General features: G+C 57.4%; 3 protein-coding genes across 3 annotated transcripts; all 3 read left to right on the forward strand.

Moving 5' to 3' along the window:
* Positions 1-681: 681 nt before the first annotated feature.
* Positions 682-2913, forward strand: WHR41_00644 (uncharacterized protein; the record flags this gene model as incomplete). Its single annotated transcript, XM_069369250.1, has 1 exon — positions 682-2913. The coding sequence occupies one exon, from the start codon at positions 682-684 to the stop codon at positions 2911-2913; it is 2232 nt and encodes a 743-aa protein (XP_069233693.1).
* A 980-nt stretch (positions 2914-3893) lies between these two features.
* On the forward strand, positions 3894-5627 carry WHR41_00645 (uncharacterized protein; the record flags this gene model as incomplete). The annotated part of the gene is made up of 1 exon (XM_069369251.1): positions 3894-5627. The coding sequence occupies one exon, from the start codon at positions 3894-3896 to the stop codon at positions 5625-5627; it is 1734 nt and encodes a 577-aa protein (XP_069233682.1).
* Positions 5628-10697: 5070 nt separating this feature from the next.
* Positions 10698-13582, forward strand: WHR41_00646 (uncharacterized protein). The gene is made up of 3 exons (XM_069369252.1): positions 10698-11245; positions 11322-12971; positions 13029-13582. The coding sequence occupies exons 1-3, from the start codon at positions 10760-10762 to the stop codon at positions 13278-13280; spliced, it is 2388 nt and encodes a 795-aa protein (XP_069233695.1). The 5' UTR covers positions 10698-10759; the 3' UTR covers positions 13281-13582.
* Positions 13583-14631: the final 1049 nt, after the last annotated feature.

A 14631-nucleotide genomic window follows, 5' to 3' on the forward strand; every position in this document is an offset into this window, starting at 1 on the left:
TCGTGTCGAGCTCACGGTGCTGTCGCGCGACACTTGCGTCTGCGTCTGCGTCGCCGGCACCGGACCCGACACACGGACGATCGCCTCCTGCGCAAACGCGAATGCCGGTCACATTCGATCCGGCGATGACACTGCGAAGCCGCAATGCAATATCGGCTGCTCTATTGCCCGTTTCTCAGTGCCTGCGACATCGCAAAAAGGCGAGCCTCGTCTTGAATGACCTCACCTCAATATCCACAGTCCCCAGGATCATTTGCCAGATACCACGACTGCTTAACTTTCAAAAGCTCTCCAATGTGCATCATTGCGCATTTGGCAAACGGTAAACCCGTCTCTAAACAGGCCAATAACCTGAAATGCAGTGGTCGAACGGTCGAGGCCCCGTTGATTTACGTCACTGCAGGCTGAAGCTCAAGTCCAAGTAACGCGACGCCCAGCATCGTCATGAGCACCATCGTCATCACAGCGCAAAGGTGAGGAGAACCTCACGCCAGCTGATATACTGCACTGTAGGTAATCCAGGAGACTGTTCTACCTAATCGTGTACTGTACAGCTGTTTCTAGTTGCAATACCTCTACAACAGAAGGCGCAAGAAGCTGTTTCCATCTTCGCATAAGCTGCAACAACACAGCTTCATCACAGCACTCTAATAGCCCGCGCGACAGTAACGACGTGTCAGCATGTCGCTATCTTCGTGTTTCGGCCTAGGCAAGCCTTCTGCCTCTGATCGAGAGCCATTGCTCCCTCAATATGCCGACGACACCCAATTGCAGCGCGAACTGCACCAGAAGCTGCACAGCTACCAACAGCTGCGTGCCTTGACAAAGGGCTTCATGCCCAGCACCGAACAGGTCATCATCAACCTACGAACACTCCTCGCGTCCGACATCCTCAATCCAGAGAACCCAGACCTCTCTGACAGTGGCCGCTTGTTGGTCAAGTACACGAAGCGATGGCTGCAGCAGTTCATGGACTTGGTCCAAAACAAGAACAGCGAAGACCAGATCCAGGATGTCATATGGTTCCTTAGCAAGAGCAGGATTGAGGTGGACGTGGACGATCTCGCAAGCCGTATGAAAAGCAGCAAGGCCAAGGCGGACACTGCTGCTGCATACCAGAGCTTGCACACCGTGGGCTCATTGCTGCTCACCAACTCCGACTTCCGAGTCTTCATGAGTGATCTAAACGTTGTCGGACGGGAGATCTTCAAGGACTCTGCCTTCACTCTCAGCAACGTGGCCGAGAAAGCTGGCAAGGCGATTGAGCCATCGCAGGAGGAGCAGCAGACTATTGCGCACCCAGGTGCCGATTCATCTCAGCCTGCCCCTACAGCTCAAGAGCTTGGAGATAACCTCGGAGATGTAACGAGGGTCGTTGCCATCGGCAGTAAAGAGGTGTCTAAGACCGCAGCCGAAAGCGCAGAGGAGAGGCTTTCTGGCGATGAAGGCCAAACACTGCTGAACCGCCTCCAACAGGCGGTGATGAAACTCAGAAAGCGGAACGACTACTCGGACTCGGTGTCTACGTTGTCCAAACTCATCCAACGCTATGCTATGATCTACTCCAAGGCTGCAGAAGAAGTAGTTGAGGTTGCTCAAGATGATGTGCAACAGAATGCAGACACAGATCGGGCGCTACGAAACTTCTGGTCTTTTGTGAAGAGCTTCGGCGACGCTGCCGCGTGGGAGAAGTGCGAAGAGCTTCTCAAGAAAATCATTAGCCACAAGGAGAACGACCCTGAGTTCGAAGACTTGATGAATGACGTTGGAAACAGTCTTCAGAAGCTTTTGACTGACCCGGAGTTCTTCAACAATGCACAAGAAAAATTCCAGGAACTCCGAGAGAAGAGTCGCAAGGTTGGAACCCAAAGCAGCCTCCGCGACGACATCGATGCACTCCTCGAGCAAATTGGCATCACGTTCCGGAGCGTACTGGAGGACAAGGATATCCACAACATCCTCCAAACGACCCTCCATCTCGCCAAGATTCTCTCTCCGACCCAGACCGTGGCCAACCCCGAGCTACTCCAGGACAGCTTCAACGTCTTCGTCCCTCTGCTCGTCTCTGCCATCCAATACCTCCCCATCCCACGTCTCGAAGTCAGCACCCCCGACGTCGACCTCCTCCTCGAGAACCTCATCATCGAACCCGGCCACACCGTAAACCACACCTCCTTCCTCCCCTACCGCCTCAAAGTCGAAACCTATAACGACTTCGAGCTCAAAAAAGCCCGCTTCCGCACCGCCACGACCTCCACAAACCTCATGACCATCAAAATCGACGGCCTCTCCGCCCGCGCCGACGAAATCGGCTTCTGGCTGCGCGCCCACAGCGGCCTCCTGCGCCTCGCGGACGAGGGCATCGCGTCCTTCGCCCTCGACGACCGCGGCATCGACGTCCACGTCGACGTCGAGATCGCCCGCGAGCGCACCGAGCAGCTCCTCACCCTCAAGGCCGTGCGCGTCCACGTCCACAAGATGAACTACACCCTGCGCAAGAGCCGCTTCGCCTGGCTCGCCTGGCTCATGAAGCCCCTGCTGCGCCCCGTCCTGCGCAAGACGATGGAGAAGCAGCTCGCGAGCGCGCTGGCGGACTTCTTCCACGCCGCCAACCGCGAGCTGCTCTACGCCCGCGAGCGCTTGCGCGCCACGCGCATCGCCGACCCGCAGGACCTCATGACGTTCTTGCGCGCCGTTGCTGCCAGGCTGACGCCCGCGGAGGACCCGGATGTGTACTCGCGCGTCGGCGTGGCGCAGCCGGGCGAGGGCGTTTTCAAGGGCGTGTATGCGCCGGGGAGCGTGGTTAAGCTGTGGAATGAGGAGGCGGCGAGGGCGGCGGAGAGGGTGGATGATTTCAGGGAGGATGGGTGGAGGAATGAGATTTTTGACGCGCATGCGAGGGCTATGGCGTAGAGGGGGTTGGTGGGCTGGCTGGTCGGGTTTAACAGAACGGCTGGGTTAAAATTGGCAGATTGGCAGTTGGTACTTGGAGTGTGGGAAATGGATGGAGTTGGCATCTGACCTTTGCGTGATCTTGGAGGACTCCCTGTTATATTGTACTTCCATATTGTACTTCAGAAATCGTGTTCTTTTCACTATGTTTTTGCAGTGTATTGGTTGAATTTCTTGCTCCATGTATGCTCATAGTTTTCATCCTACGCGTTACATTCTATACGGGATTCAATTGTGAACAAAAGTTTCACCAAACCCTTTCACGACCGTGCAAGATCTATTATTTCTCGTCATCACGAATACGCATGAAGGGTCCGCACCCTGGGACCGACGTCACCTGACACGGCCCAGCACCCTGTGAGCATCACAGACTCTTGGTATGCCAAGTCCAGAACAGTCCTCGATGGCACGGAGCTTCTTCGCTTTCCCTCCGTGGCGATTGATATCTCCATGATGGCAAGAGCGTCGTCCTCGCAAAGCTCGCTGCCTCCCCAGTTCCACATCGGGCTGGGGTCGAATTCCACCTGCCCGCGATGGTGGGGCACGATGACACACCATTCTGGCATCCTCGCACTCGCCTTTGCACGTGGCCGATAACACCTTTCTTAATGGTTCATCCTCTGGGATAATTTAACTGAGCTCAAGCTCAGACTGAAAAAGTCTTGGATACTGGCGCCAGCGGTGGGACAAGGTCCCACATCGTGACCTCGCTATCTCAGCCCCGCAACAAGACGACATCGGATGACCACTTGGATGTGTTGTGCCTTGACGTAGTAACGACTGGATCTAGGAAGAAGGCACGCGACACTACATACATTCCCTGCTTGAACCGACCCGCGACCAACAGGACCCGTATTCAGTAACTTCGGGCCTCCAGGCCTTAGGACTGCAACGGCACAAAGAAGACGCCCGCCAACACCCACCCCCAACTACCCGCCAACATGTCCTCCCTCGCCCACGACCCCTCCACCCTCCACGCCCTAGTCGACATGGGCAGCAACGGCATCCGCTTCTCCATCACCGACCTCTCCGCGCCCACAGCCCGCACAACGCCCACCCTCTACCAATCGCGCGCCGGCATCTCCCTCTACGACGCGCAGTACCCGGCCTCGTCCCACGGCGAGCGCCAGCCCATCGACGCCGCGACCATCGGCGCCGTCGTGGCCGCGTTCCGCGGCTTCAAGCGCGCGTGCGCGGACTTTTGCGTGCCGGAGGCGAACGTGACGATTCTGGCGACGGAGGCGACGCGCACGGCGGTGAATGGGGCGGAGTTCATGGGGGCGATCAAGGGCGCGGTGGGGTGGGAGGTGCAGTTGCTGGCGAAGGGGGAGGAGGGGAGGGTGGGGGCTATGGGGGTTGCGAGCTCGCTGCCGGGGGTGAAGGGGTTGGTGATGGATTTGGGAGGGGGGAGCACGCAGTTGAGTTGGCTTGTGAAGGATTCGGAGGGCGTGAGGATGCCGGAGGCGGGGGCGGCGAGTTTGCCGTATGGGGCTGCGGCGTTGACGAGGAGGTTGGGGGAGGCGGAGGGGAGGGGGAGCGAGGCTGTGAGGGAGTTGGAGAGGGAGGTTAGGGAGGCTGTTAGGGGGGCTTATGAGGGATTGGGGGTGCCGGAGGGGCTGACGAGGGCGGCGGAGGCGGAAGGTGGGTTTACGCTGTATTTGTCCGGAGGGGGGTTTAGGGGTTGGGGTTATGTGCTTATGAGCCGGCATCGTGTGAAGCCGTATCCCATTCCGGTCATCAATGGGTTCAAGGTATCGAGGAAAGACTTTTTGAGGACGGATGTTGTCCAGCAAGCGGCAGCGGCGGCCTTGGAGGCTGACGATGGATCGGACGACATCTTCCGCATCTCAGACAGGAGGGCCGGCCAAGTGCCTGCCGTGGCCTTCCTCGTTGGTGCACTATCACAAGCTCTCCCCCAGGTGAAGGAGGTGCGGTTCTGCCAGGGTGGCGTACGAGAAGGCTACCTTTTCTCAAACCTACCTCCGGAGATCCAGGCACAACACCCACTCGTCGTCGCAACCCAACCTTTCGACATCCGCGGGACCTCCTCTCGCATGACCGACCTCCTCCTCTCCGCCTTCCCCCCAGGCTCAACATCAGGCGCCCAAGACGACTACAAAGCCACCTTCGACCGCGACCACCTCCACGCTTTCGCGAACCTAATGTACTACCACTCCAGCCACTCGAAAGACCTGCAGGCCACGTCCGCGCTGCGCAGCACGACGTCTGGCGCGCTGGCCGGCGTCCACGGCATCCTGCACGAGTCCAGAGCGCTTCTGGGCCTCCTGCTGTGCGCGCGCTGGGGTGGCAGCGTGCCGCCGAGCGACGAGGCCTTCAAGCGGAACCTGGAGCAAATCGTGGAGTCTGGCTGGACGCTGTGGTGGATCAACTACGTCGGGGCCGTCGCCGGGCTGGTCGCGGAGGTGTATCCCGCCGGCTTCGTGGCGGAGGACGAGGCGAGGCTGAGGGTCCAGGCGGCGTGGGACAGGGACGAGAAGGGGCGGCCGGCGCTGGCGCTGAAGCTGTCGTTCGGCGACGGCGTGAGCGTGGCGACACTGGGCAAGCTCATCAAGGGTGTGGAGAAGGTGGGCAAGAAGAAGCGGTGGATCGGTGGCAAGGATGGGTCTGGACACCGGGTCGACGTGAGCGTGGAATGCGGAGGGCTGGGTGCGTGATTGCGACGCTTGTCGGGGCTAGATTCGGTCCTTTGGGGCCGCATCAGACGGGACACCGCGTGTCAGAGCTGTAATGCATCGCAGCTGCGCAGGGAATGTGATCGTCGTTTTGGCAGACGGCTTGCACGCGAGCATCAGCTGAATCGAAACTCGCAATTTCGCCTGTGAATCCAAGTAGTCGAGGACATAATCCTCGCGATCAAGCCGTCTCACCTGCCGTAAGGGGCCAGGATCACCGCTGTCACTGTAGAATGAGACTTGAGATATCCGTGTTGGCGTCACAGAAACGGAGGTTGGTGACCGATACGGAAATGTCATGCGTTGTTGTTCTACCGGTAGCCTGGTTGGTTGAGAATTGCCAGCACGTGACATAGTGAGACCAGAATACCAGGTAGCTGACAAAAGGACGCCATTTCGAGGCACCCGCCTTTCGATCCGCTGTCTTTGAACATGTCAGAAGTACGAGGGTGATACGAGACTTGTTAGCGTCACCGACACTACGGGCACCGTCGTTCGGGTAGCCAAGTCACCGGGTTTGATGGACCATGGCTGGTATTCCGCGTTGCGAAGCGAAATAGAAATAGGAAGTTACTGGGGCATTCAGCGCACGTGATCGTCATCCCCAGAGGCACGCAAGCGTCACCTACAGCATGCGGTGGTGCAGACATCCCGCGCCTCTGAATCGCCCTCCGCGGAGGCAGGAGCCTATTCCGTGTCCGCTTCCCCGGCTTATGAGCAGGGGACAGCTGTGGAACGACGCCGAGGATCGAGACGTGCCGTGGAACTGACTCGGCAGGCGCCTCCTTGTGCCTGAGCCCTCCGCCTCACCGGCCGTGGAGCCGTGCAAGGCGCGGTAAGCGGTAGGGAGACAGCAGTAGTCATCGGCTGACTACAAGCTACTGCCAGGCACGAGCACGTATGAGGTCACGGGGTTCAGGCCAGGGCCAAACCCTAGGGCCAAAAACAGTTGGCCGGCTCCAGGATCAGTCTAAAGATGGCAGATCGTGTCTAGTGTGACATGTCGTGGCGGCCACGGGTATCCACGGCGCTTGTCGCGCGAGGCGCTCTCATGGCGTGCCTTCGATGGGGCGGTCAGGGAACATGTCGAGAGCTTCTGCCGCCGCCACCCGCACAGCCAGCGCAAGGATGTCCCGCGCAGTGGAGAGAAGGAGGCTGAACTTAGAAGCGCTTGAGAGCTCCGAGCGACTCTACGAAGTGGTTGGAAGCCGTGCGACTACGGAATTCATGGCTGACATGGTCGCGCTAGTGGGAGGACGCAATCGCCTTCTCCAGCCCGCGCATTGTTGAGCCAAGACCAGGCGGCACGCGTAATGAAATGGTCAACGGGCCTCAGGCTCGACTTCCTGCATGCGGTCTAGAAGCTGGTGAAGATTGGCGACGTGGAGCATCCGCGCCTTGCTTGGCGTCGACACTATCTGGACCTCACCCAAGCCCTCGCTGTCATTGCGTGTTCACTAATCGAATAGGCGAGTGACTGCGGGTACTACGCAGATTATTGCATGATCTCTATCGGACGTCGAAGACGATTGTGGCTTATGCTTAGGAGAAGGCAAACGCCATGCCTAGGTGCCGCCCCCGATGTCGCAGGCGCGAGCTCTTCCACGGGGTGCGTGCGCATGCACGTGGTTGCAGTCGTGCAGCCTGAGGAATTCAAATGGAGACAACATCCATGAGCAATTGAATGCCTTATGATCTGCGTGCTGCATTCCGGACACTTGTCGTACCTAAACGATCGGAGGACATCCTGTTTCGAGAACTAATTAAGGTTCATACAAAAACGACGAGTGAAGTCGTAGGAGAGTGCGGAGAGGCGGAAGTCGGATGAAGCTTTTTCTAGCCAAGGCGGCTCTGCGCAAGTTCCCCCGAGAAATATGCGACAGACTTGCAAGATCCTTCTCGGTATTCGATGGCAGCGCGGCACACGATCCTCATGTCCCCCCTTTCGACAGGGTCACGAGAGTAGTATTTGCGAAAGCGTGCTGAATTTTCATCTCTGAATCCGAATTGCTCCGCAGGATGTGTCTTCATCGCGATGGCGTATGAAACGCTATTTGTGCCAAGTGTTTCCCTTGCGAAGGCTGGGTAGTCGGAGTCATAACCCTTACGGTGAGAACGCGAGTGAGTAGAGATGATTGCAAGATTTCACTTCATGCGTGATGGCTTAATGACCATGACTTTGCGCGACGCCACCTAGATCACCCCATTAAATGACGATACACTACTATCGATGATCAGAGCGTCCGGCGTGATTGGTACCAAGATTTCACAGGGCCTCAAGCGGCTCTGTACGTGCGTTTGGTACATACGATGTCTTCTCGTCCTTCTGTGCCTAAAGTTTTGGAAAAGGAGACTGCACTTTGGATATCATACTTCGTGACTTGGATCTAGCGGGATATTGTCATTCGAGCGGCTGGGTTGCGGAGCGCTTACCGGTCACGGTTCGACATGGGAAGCGAGAAGACGGGAGCATACAGCATGTTGTGATCCCCAAGAAGCTTCGAAGAGGCCGCAGTTGAGATGTCCGCGTCGTATGTGGGGGGAGCGGAACGGAGTCAAAGCTTATTGCGAGCCTGGTCTTGGACATTCACGGCAAGTCGGATACCTTCTATCTTCCGCATGCGTTATCGCAAATACAGACCAAGAGTCACGCCAACAAGACGTTCAGAGTATCCTGAGTCCGTTCGGTTGCTCCAAAGACAGAAGGGGGAGCTTCCTGGATGATCCGGATTCTTCGCCCGCTCTCCAGCTTCTAGCGTCTTACCCGATCGATGATGTGCTGCAGAAGGTTCTTTGCTATCAGGGTACACCGCGACACGGGGTCATTAGACTTCACCAAGCTTGCCAACGTGAGTGGTTCGGTAAATGCAACCGAACGAGTTACGAGCCGCAAGCAAGCTTGAGGAGCCACCGTCCGGATTCTTTTCCGGATGCTCGCGGAAATCCTCACGTCAGGCAAAGCGCTCACCACCGGAGTGAATGGTATCGCACGCGCCGATCGCGGAGTATCAAGGCGGCCGACCGGCGACAGAAGCAAGGAGCCAACCACTCCTGCCTACACAATTGCTGGGATCTTGATGGCGTTAAGCGCGAATACCGCAACTGAATGCGGGTGCAAAGCAGAGGTACACCGACAGATAGGGTTCGTGGCATGGTTAGTGGTACGTAAAGCGCCGTAAGGCATGGCTGCGGCGTCCGTGAAGTAATTGGAGACTACCACATGCAGGAGCCTGCCCCTCACGTTTCGCGGGATATTGAGAGCAAAAGTCTAATTCGCAGGCATTGCTAGCGATTGGCTGCTTGGCCTTTGAGCTCGAGCCAAGGATCCGTGCGACCCTGCAGACCCTCCAGTTTCATGATAGCTAGCGGTGACGCGGTTCTGCCCACGCGCGTCGTGGCCGTTCAACACGCATCTAAAGCATGGACTTCGGATTCTGAGCTCTAGATAGCGGGTGGAGCCAGACCTCGAAGTTGGCAAACCCCCAAAGAAAGCAGTGACCAGCGGAGTTGCTCTCCGTCCGGTTGATTTGGGGTCTGTCTGAGCGGGGGATGGGAGCGCTCGGCGGGTGTCCTTTGGCGGCGCGGACAAGATGAAGTCGACAGAGCTGCGACTTCAATTCGGGTGAACATCGGGACGCCAACGGGCAGGAAGGGAAAGGCGCGACCCAGCTCCCCCATGAAGACGCAGATGTGTGGGCCGCAGACCTGAGCTCCGTCATCACAGCAACCGGTCTCCACTGCCGCACCACAAGCGCCGCCCAGGAGGGCTGAAGGAAGGTTGGAGTGGTTGGTGCATGCCGCGTGCGGACCCGCGCCATCTCGTGATCAGACGCTGCGGAGGTTGGCCGAAGGACTCCTCAGGGCTTCCAGGTTTGACTTTGCAATCTTCAGCCTACCGACTTCCGCGCCTCGTAGTGTCGCAGTGCAGCAGCGCGCTCTGGTTTTGCGCAGCGAGTCAGCGAGCTGCGCTAAACGAGGGACAGCGCGGCCAGCGACCGTTGCGATGGAGATGGCGAGCGGCAGGTGGGGTGGGTCGAGGGCGCCATGGGGCTCGATGAGGGCGGCGCGGTCTGCGAGGGCTGGACAGATGCATTCAATGCGTGCGTGCGGTAGAGGGCTGGGTGTGACAGGTGACGGGAGGAAGCTTTCTCGGGTGCCTTGGGCGGCAGACACAGACGAAGGAGGCTCACGGAAGGTCTTCTAGCGCCGCTCTGAGCCGTCTTCGATGCAGCGGGAGACAGGCGGCGGAGGCAGGCAGCGGCCGGGGCCTGTCGCCCAGGATTGCTGGCGGGCGGCGCTAGCACGAAAGCCGCATGCACACGCGCCGGGCGGTAGGAGTGAGGACGAGGGGAGATGGAAGCGCCCCCACACCGCAGAGAGTTCTTGTTTGTGTCGTGTGTGTGGGTGGGTGTGATGTGTGATGTGTGATGTGCGATGCGTGAGGTGTGTGCGTGTTTTCCGCGACGGCAGGCTGCTTGCGCGCGGGGGACGAGCAACAGCGCAAGGCATGCCTACGCTCATCAGTACCCATCGACGTGTCAACCCCAGCCCATCAATCGATTAATCAATATCTGGTTCAACCAGGCGGTATGCCCCTCGCCACGTCGGAGCCCGGACTCGCGCACCGCAAGGCACACCCACACTCCCACGCACCGCGCACCGTCCGCGCGCTGCCAGGGACGCCGCCGCCACTACTGCGTTAAGCTTTGCGCCTGACGTCCCACGCCGCCTCCACCCTCTGCGAGCTCTGCACGCGGCGTGCACGTCCACACCCTCCGTCTGCCCTCCCGACCGACTTCCTCCTCCCATCGCCGCCGGATGATTCTCGCGCTCCCGCGAAATATCACCGCCCAACCTGGTCTGAGAGCCTGCAGCCGCATGTGCCATTAGGCTTGTTCGGTGCCGCTGCTAGTCCCAGCTCCTAGCTCCTCCTACCCGCTGCCTCGCCCACGCTGCGCCAGACCGGACGGCGATCGCAGACCAGCCTGTAAGTACCATCTCGCGCGTACCTGCTCCCATCCTATTTACCGGACGCCCTGTCCACCCGTCTGCCGTGGCCCCAGCAGGCCCCGTCCCTCGCCCTTCTCCATCCAAACCCCCCATCCTTCTTCCGAATGTCTGCCGCAGTAATGTCGAATTACCGCTCACAGCTCCAGGTCGAACACTGGATGCTGGCCCAGATGTCTCATTACCCACCGCCGCCGCCGCCCGACCAGCAGCACTACAGTCCGTTGTATCCGGCCTCGACCGGAACGCCTCAGCTGCTGGATCACGCGCAACAGAACCAACTGCAGTTTAGCAACCTGAATCAGCCCGCCTATCCCAAGATTGAGCCGACGACCCCGGCCAGCCACGACTCGCCGCAGATTCACAATTTGGCCCAGGAACTTCAGAAACACGCCGCTCAAGAGGAGCACCAGCGCCAACAAATCCACCAGGCTGCCCAGAGACTTCAGCACCAAGCTCAACATCAACCGCAAGCTTTCCAGCCTCAACCTAATGCCGTCCAACCAGACGTCGTTTCTCAGGATTCACCACAGCCGCAGAAGACGAACAGACTACGCAAAGCATGTGACTCTTGCAGCATCAGAAAGGTCAAGGTAAGTCGTTCCCTTATGATGTCTTCGGCTTGCTGCATCGACGGAATTCCTCCCCAATGGGTTCTAACGTCGACAGTGTGACGAAAGTGGTCCGCCGTGCAGGGCTTGTGCAGCTCTCGACATTCCATGCACATTCGAGAGACCTAGTCGCCGTCGAGGCCCTCCCAACCGCCATGCCGAAGCCATCAAACGTCGACGCCTCGAAGAGTCAAATGGCGCATCTGGATCTGTCTCTGGAACTTCGACCCCTTCGTCACCGACTCACGCCGCTCAGGCACTTGCCGCACTATCATCGCATCCTGCGAATCAGCAGTTGTCTGCTGAAAGCATTTGCCCAATCGAAACCATCAACCTTCTGATCAACGACTTTTTCACATACATTCACCCGCTATGCCCTTTCCCTCACGAACCAAGCTTCCGTGAGGCATGGAAAAGGCGAGAGGACCTGTCGAACAAATCGTTCCTTGCCCTGCTTGCTTCAATGCTCGGCGCTCTTGTCGCATCGTTTCCTCGCAAACCCCGGCAACATCTCAAGGCGCAAGGCAAGGAACACCTCTTCCCAAACCACATGAGTCTAGTTCACAGGTGCCAGAGTATTTGCTCCCTAGCACGTGGGCCAGGCTATTTGGAGAGTGAGAACCTGAGCGTATATGACGCCGCGACAAGTTATTTCCTTGCGTTGATGGGCGTTTACACCTTCAGGTGGCGTCAGGGTCGGCTTTACTTCGGCGAATGCCTGACGATCGTCCGTACGCTCGGCCTACACAAAGGCGACAGCACACTGGCCGCCAGCCTTCCACGAGCCGTTGATTCGCGCGTTGGCGCTCAGGATAGTGCACGTGAGTCCCAGCAGGTTGACAATATCACGCGCCAGATTGGACTGCGCGTGTTCTGGACGATGTTCGTCAGCGTCAGGACCATTCAACAGCTAGGAGCTTCGTTCGGTGAACTTCAAATACCGCCGCCGACCCCGTCCGAGCCATATCCTCCTCTTCCTGATGAGGTAGATGACTACTGTATCTATCCGACACACAGCGACCCGCAGCCTCAAGGCCTGGTTCCCATGATCGCGGGCTTCAATGCAAACGTACGAGTGTACAGCTCGTACAACCCTCTTACCACAATGGAGATGGCCTGGGGCATCGACTCCATCGTTGACTGGGAGCGTCAAAAGAAAGTGCTTCACGAGTCGCTAAGGAGGTGCAAGGGTGCCATCTCAGGACTGCCTCACGAGCTCATCGTCTACCCGGGCACATCAGGTTTGGGCCAAAACGGTCAAGCAGAAGGTGCACAGTTCTACGATGGCTTTAACCAACCGCAGATGGATCGTGATCCGTCGGCAATGCTTCTCAACCCAACCACTTCTTTGCCTTACGGCCAGGAGCAGACGCCCGAAGAACGTCGCCACATGCAGTACGAAATTCAGAAGGCGAACATCTACGCTAGCAGCCTAGCCACTCGTTCCTACTTAGTGGAGAAGTACTGGAATCTCATGGAGGCCCATGCTCGCACCAGATCGTCGCAGCCACCGAACTCAATGCCGAGCTCGCCTGGTCAGGGCATCACCGCAGCTGGCATCGACGGCATGCTGCCACAAGCACCTACAAGCGGTTACGACATGACTGAACACGAGTTCCGCGAGGAGCGTGAAAATATTGTGAAGGATCTGCTGGTTGTGCTCAGCAATATTGAACAGGTCAACATGGAGCCGAACGCGGATAGCTTTGTAAGTTTTCTTGTGCTGACAAAACTCCGTCCGTACATGGCACTAACATCATCGAAGACCATGAAGATTCGCTCCATTGCGAGCACACTGCTCGACATGCCCGAACAAAGAAAGGGCCAATTGCAAATTCAAGCACAAGAGTACCTGCACGCTTTCTTGAACATTCTCATGAAGCTCGAGCGTGTCAGCCCCGCAAGCAGCGAGCCTGACGCACCCGATGATGAATCTTCTGAGCTGAGGCACTGGGCCGACCTTCGCGAGTACCAAATGAAGTTCGCTCAGCAGGGCGGACTTCTGGGCTTCTCTTAAGCTACAGAAACCGGCATCTATGACGTACATAAGGAGTTTGGCGCTTGCTTTTTGATGGAATCATCACTTCATGGCTGATTGAGTAGACGCACTTGCTGAGTTGGGAGAACAAGGAAAGGAAGATGTCTTGGCTGGGCTCGTGTGCATCGATTAGCGTGGGAGGTAACATCAGCCGGCGTTTTGGCTGGAGGCTGAAGGGATATATAGGTTGGGAGAGTAGCAGCCGCTTCGATGGCTCCTCTGGCGTTATCTTCGAAGCCATGATCGTGGTATGACTGTATGAACAAACGCATTGTACATCACTCGAATCCTCACTCTAGAGCCGTGTCACAGCCACCAAACTGACGCAAGTGATGATGTCCCCGCCCCGGACTAAGAGACTTCATTCACTTTATTTACTTCACTTCCGCTTAGACATGTGACAACGTCACTTCGCACTCAAGCCTCGTGCCATAGCCATCAGAGTGATCGCTGTGTGATGGTGTCATCGGCTCGAGGCCGACTAAGACTTCATTCGCTTCAAACACGCCAACTTCACTTCAGGTAGGGCATGTGACACGAACTTGGCCAATCACAGTGTCATATACATAGATATATATGCCGCACGCAGCCTGTAGCTTGCTTTCGAATGAAGTCACTGACAACTACCAGCTTTGGCGTGCCCATGACATGTGAAACTAATGGCATGTGACAGTCACAAGACCCGCTTCACTTGATGCTCTCTGCAGCCTGACTTCCCTTCTGGCATGCCATGCTTGACGACACTTCACTCTCTTGCGCCAAGTTGTCCTGAGGCCGTGAGCTCGTGACTATAAATTTAAGTCACAGCAAGGCCGCTCAAATTCTCTGCACTACCCACTCACCACTACTTCTCTTAACAATCCAACCACCATCAACCGATCGCATCCCAAGACAAAGACATCTTCGTTCGAAAAGCTTCTGTGAGTTGTACCACAACGCCTCCAACGCTCAGGACACTGATCACCTCACAGAACAAGACCGCACAGCCGCTCTGTACCGCGCAGTTGCTACTTAACTGATCGCATCGCACGCCAAGCACATCTGAGTTCCAAAAGCTCCAGTAAGTCATACCACCTCGCTTTCCACGCTCAACACTGATCACCGCAAAGCAACGCTGCTCCGCCTCTCTGAACAGCCAACTCACCACGCAACCGATCGCATCCCACCGCAAACAGCACACTGAGTTTCAAAAGCTACCGTAAGTACCAGTGCGGTGAAGAATCCAGGCCCTCCCCTTTTGTCTTGCTTTCCCAACAACTTCCAATCAGCAACACGACACCCCAAAACAAGCCGAACGATCACCATGGCCAACCAAACGGTTTTCGATATC

The sequence above is a fragment of the Cladosporium halotolerans genome (genome assembly GCF_011745625.1).
Source record: "Cladosporium halotolerans strain TM138-S3 chromosome Unknown Sca2, whole genome shotgun sequence".
Classification (NCBI taxonomy): Eukaryota; Fungi; Ascomycota; class Dothideomycetes; order Cladosporiales; family Cladosporiaceae; genus Cladosporium; species Cladosporium halotolerans.